This window comes from Colobus angolensis, unplaced genomic scaffold (assembly GCF_000951035.1).
Source record: "Colobus angolensis palliatus isolate OR3802 unplaced genomic scaffold, Cang.pa_1.0 Scaffold370, whole genome shotgun sequence".
Lineage (NCBI taxonomy): Eukaryota > Metazoa > Chordata > Mammalia > Primates > Cercopithecidae > Colobus > Colobus angolensis.
Genome location: NW_012117044.1, coordinates 1,708,302 through 1,711,212, shown reverse-complemented (window position 1 = coordinate 1,711,212; position 2,911 = coordinate 1,708,302). Strand labels below are relative to the sequence as shown.

At 54.3% G+C, this 2,911-nt stretch overlaps 1 protein-coding gene across 1 annotated transcript in view; it reads left to right on the top strand.

Annotated features, from left to right (window-relative positions):
* Positions 1–2,332: 2,332 nt before the first annotated feature.
* FXYD4 (FXYD domain containing ion transport regulator 4) overlaps positions 2,333–2,911 on the top strand; it is a 26,827-nt gene continuing 26,248 nt past the window's right edge. The window contains exons 1-2 of the mRNA XM_011953811.1: positions 2,333–2,407; positions 2,704–2,783. Of these exons, the coding sequence (XP_011809201.1) occupies positions 2,333–2,407; positions 2,704–2,783 (155 nt within the window). The remainder of the gene's footprint in view (positions 2,408–2,703; positions 2,784–2,911) is intronic.

Below are 2,911 nucleotides of genomic sequence, written 5' to 3'. Positions count from 1 at the left end.
GCGTGGTGGCGGGCGCCTGTAGTCCCAGCTACTTGGGAGGCTGAGGCAGGAGAATGGCGTGAACCCGGGAGGTGGAGCTTGCAGTGAGCCGAGATCCTGCCACTTCACTCCAGCTTGGGCGACAGAGCGAGACTCTGTTTCAAAAACAGAAAAGAAAAGCTGCCACACCAGCCACTTGATAAACCTTTACAGTGTCATGAGAATTTGTGGGCTAGTCCAGATTTTTAAAGAAAACTTCAGGCTTGAGCAAACGTGCAGACACCCAAAATCTGCTTCCTGCATCCTGGGAGTCTGTGGACCAGGGAGAGCAGTGAGGAGGGTGGAAGTGATGCCAAACTGTCCTAGACCGCCCCCTTCTGGACAGAGGAGGTGGGCTCGGCCGTCTCCATGAACAAAAATCGCCCTCTCTTGGCTAGAGGCTGAGGCCAGTCCTCAGGAAGGGCCCTGTGTGTGTGTGTGACAAGACACACTAACCACTTGCTTCATTCCTAGTGGGGCTGTGGCCAGGGTGGGGCATCGCTGAGTTTGGCCTGGAGAGGGGACACAAAGGCAGACATCTGAAGCCACAGAAATTTCAGAAACAAGCAAATGCGGGGTTACTGGGAGATGCCTGGACACTGCAAAGATGCAGAGATAAAGAAGGAAACAACAGTTCAGCAGAGAGAGAGAGGGAGTCGGAGCAAGGACAGGGAGACACCCAGAGAGAGACAGAGAGACTCTCCCAGACAGATACCAACCAAGCCAGAGAGATGCGGAAGGACTGAGACACACAGAAGCCCCCCAGCCCCCAGCCCGGCACCCCCAGACATGGTGGAAAAAGAAGCGTCTTCTCTGACCTGAGCTGAGACAGGCAGGGAGCCCCCAGCAGGAAGAGCTCTTCCTCTCCCCATCTTGTGGCATCCAGACAGTCCTCCTGCCCCAGCCCAACACCTGATTTCAGAAGTTCCCAGGAGCTCTGGATCCTAGTCCTCTGGGATTTGTTGGTACAAATGGGCTTGCTGTGGGACTTTCCCCAGGATGGGCTAGGACTCTCTCTGTGGCAGCAGGCTTCTCAGCTTCCTAAATTCCACTGCCATGTCTCTTTGCTGTCTCATTCTCCTGGTGAGTATGCTTGCCTTTTCACACAAAAATGGAGGTTTTGTGTTGAGAGAGGTTTCCTCTCAACTAGCTCTGTCCCACTGAGACTGATAAAGAACTGTGAACCTGGCCGGGCCCGGTGGCTCACGCCTCTTGGAAGGCTGAGGTGGGTGGATCACTTGAGATCAGGAGTTCGAGACTAGCCTGGCCAACATGGTGAAACCCCGTTTCTATTAAAAATACAAAAAATAGCCGGGTGTGGTGACTCACGCCTGTAGTCCCAGCTACTCAGTAGCCTGAGGCAGGAGAATCGCTTGAACCTGGGAGGCAGACGTTGCAGTGAACTGAGATGGCACCACTGCACTCCAGCCTGGGTGACAGAGCAAGACTCTGTCTCAAAACAAAAACAAAAACAGAAAACTGTGAACTTTGCTGGGCATGATGGCTCACACCCCTAATCCCAACACTGAGAGGCTGAGACAGGGGGATCACTTGAGGCCAAAAGTTTGAGACCAGGTTGGGCAACAAAGCAAGACCCTATCTCTACAAAAATACAAATTAAAGAACTGTGACTTGGAAATGTCAGTGACTTTTCCTGGGCTTTGATGAAGACCCCTTCCTGACTGAAGAACAGAACCTGTCCCAACCTGCCTGGACAGCCCTGTGGCCTCATCTTGCCCCCATCCAGTGGCCAAGGCTTTATTAGCAGAACCAGGACTGCCTCCTCATGAGTGCAGCCTCCTGAAGAAGGCTGGGAAGTCCATCGTGTAAGGCCTGGGGAAGGAGGAGATGTGAACTCCTCCTCAGTCAGGAGATGACATTTTCTTACAATCTTCCTCTTACCTTCCCCCACCCCAAGGCCACATTCTGCATTCTTCCACAAACACTCTGTTGCCTGTGCCCAGAGACCCAGATGCTGGAACCTGACCGCCTGGATCTAATTCTAGTGCCACCACTTACCAGCTGGCTGACTTGGCAGGCAACTTCACCTGTTGTGCTTCCGTTTTCCATAGATAAGATGGAATCTTGCTAGCATCAACGTCACTGAGCAGGCTGGGTGCAGCAATTCACGCCTGTAATTCCAGCACTGGGAGGTTGAGGAGGTGGGAGGATCACTTAAGCCAAGGAATTTGAGTCCAGCCTGGGCAACATAGCAAGACACCCCCCAAAAAAGAATCGAGCCTGCCCAGCCTATGGGTGCTGATTGCTCCAAACAATCCCTGCATTCCCCCATAAAGTCCAGGCTGCCCGAACTATGGCCAGTAATACTGGAGAACAACCCCTCCAACCGAGCTGCCCAAACTGGCTGCCAATCCGCAAGAATGGCCCCGTATCCAGCCTGCACCCCCACCCCCTTCATGGCTGCTAATCCTGGAAACAATCCCTGTACTCCCACTTCAGAAGCTGGTTGCGCCGCCCCCATGAAACACCTTCGCGCCCTCCCCGAATGAGCCGCGCGTCTGCTTCTCCAAGCGGCCGCTGTGCCCGGTGTTCAGCGAATCTCAACTCACAGCCACCGGGCAGGCAGCCCGGCGCGCCGCCTCTCCCTTTCCTGCGGCTCGAAGGGACTCCAGAGTGAATCTTGCCCTTGTTTTTCATCCTCTCCATCTCGGGGCTTCCTTGTAGAGTTTGGAGCTCAGCGTGAACGGCGTTCCACGCGCTCGTTCCATCAGCTCCTCGGTGCCCGCATGCAGCCGCGCGTGCCAGTCAGTGCCTGGGTCACCGCGAATTCCGTCCCAACCCGCTCCGGCGCCGCGACGATCTCTCCTGTCACTGGAGACGTTTCTTCTGTCAGTGTAAATATGTGTCGTTCTCGTTTTTTGTTTTTTTTTTT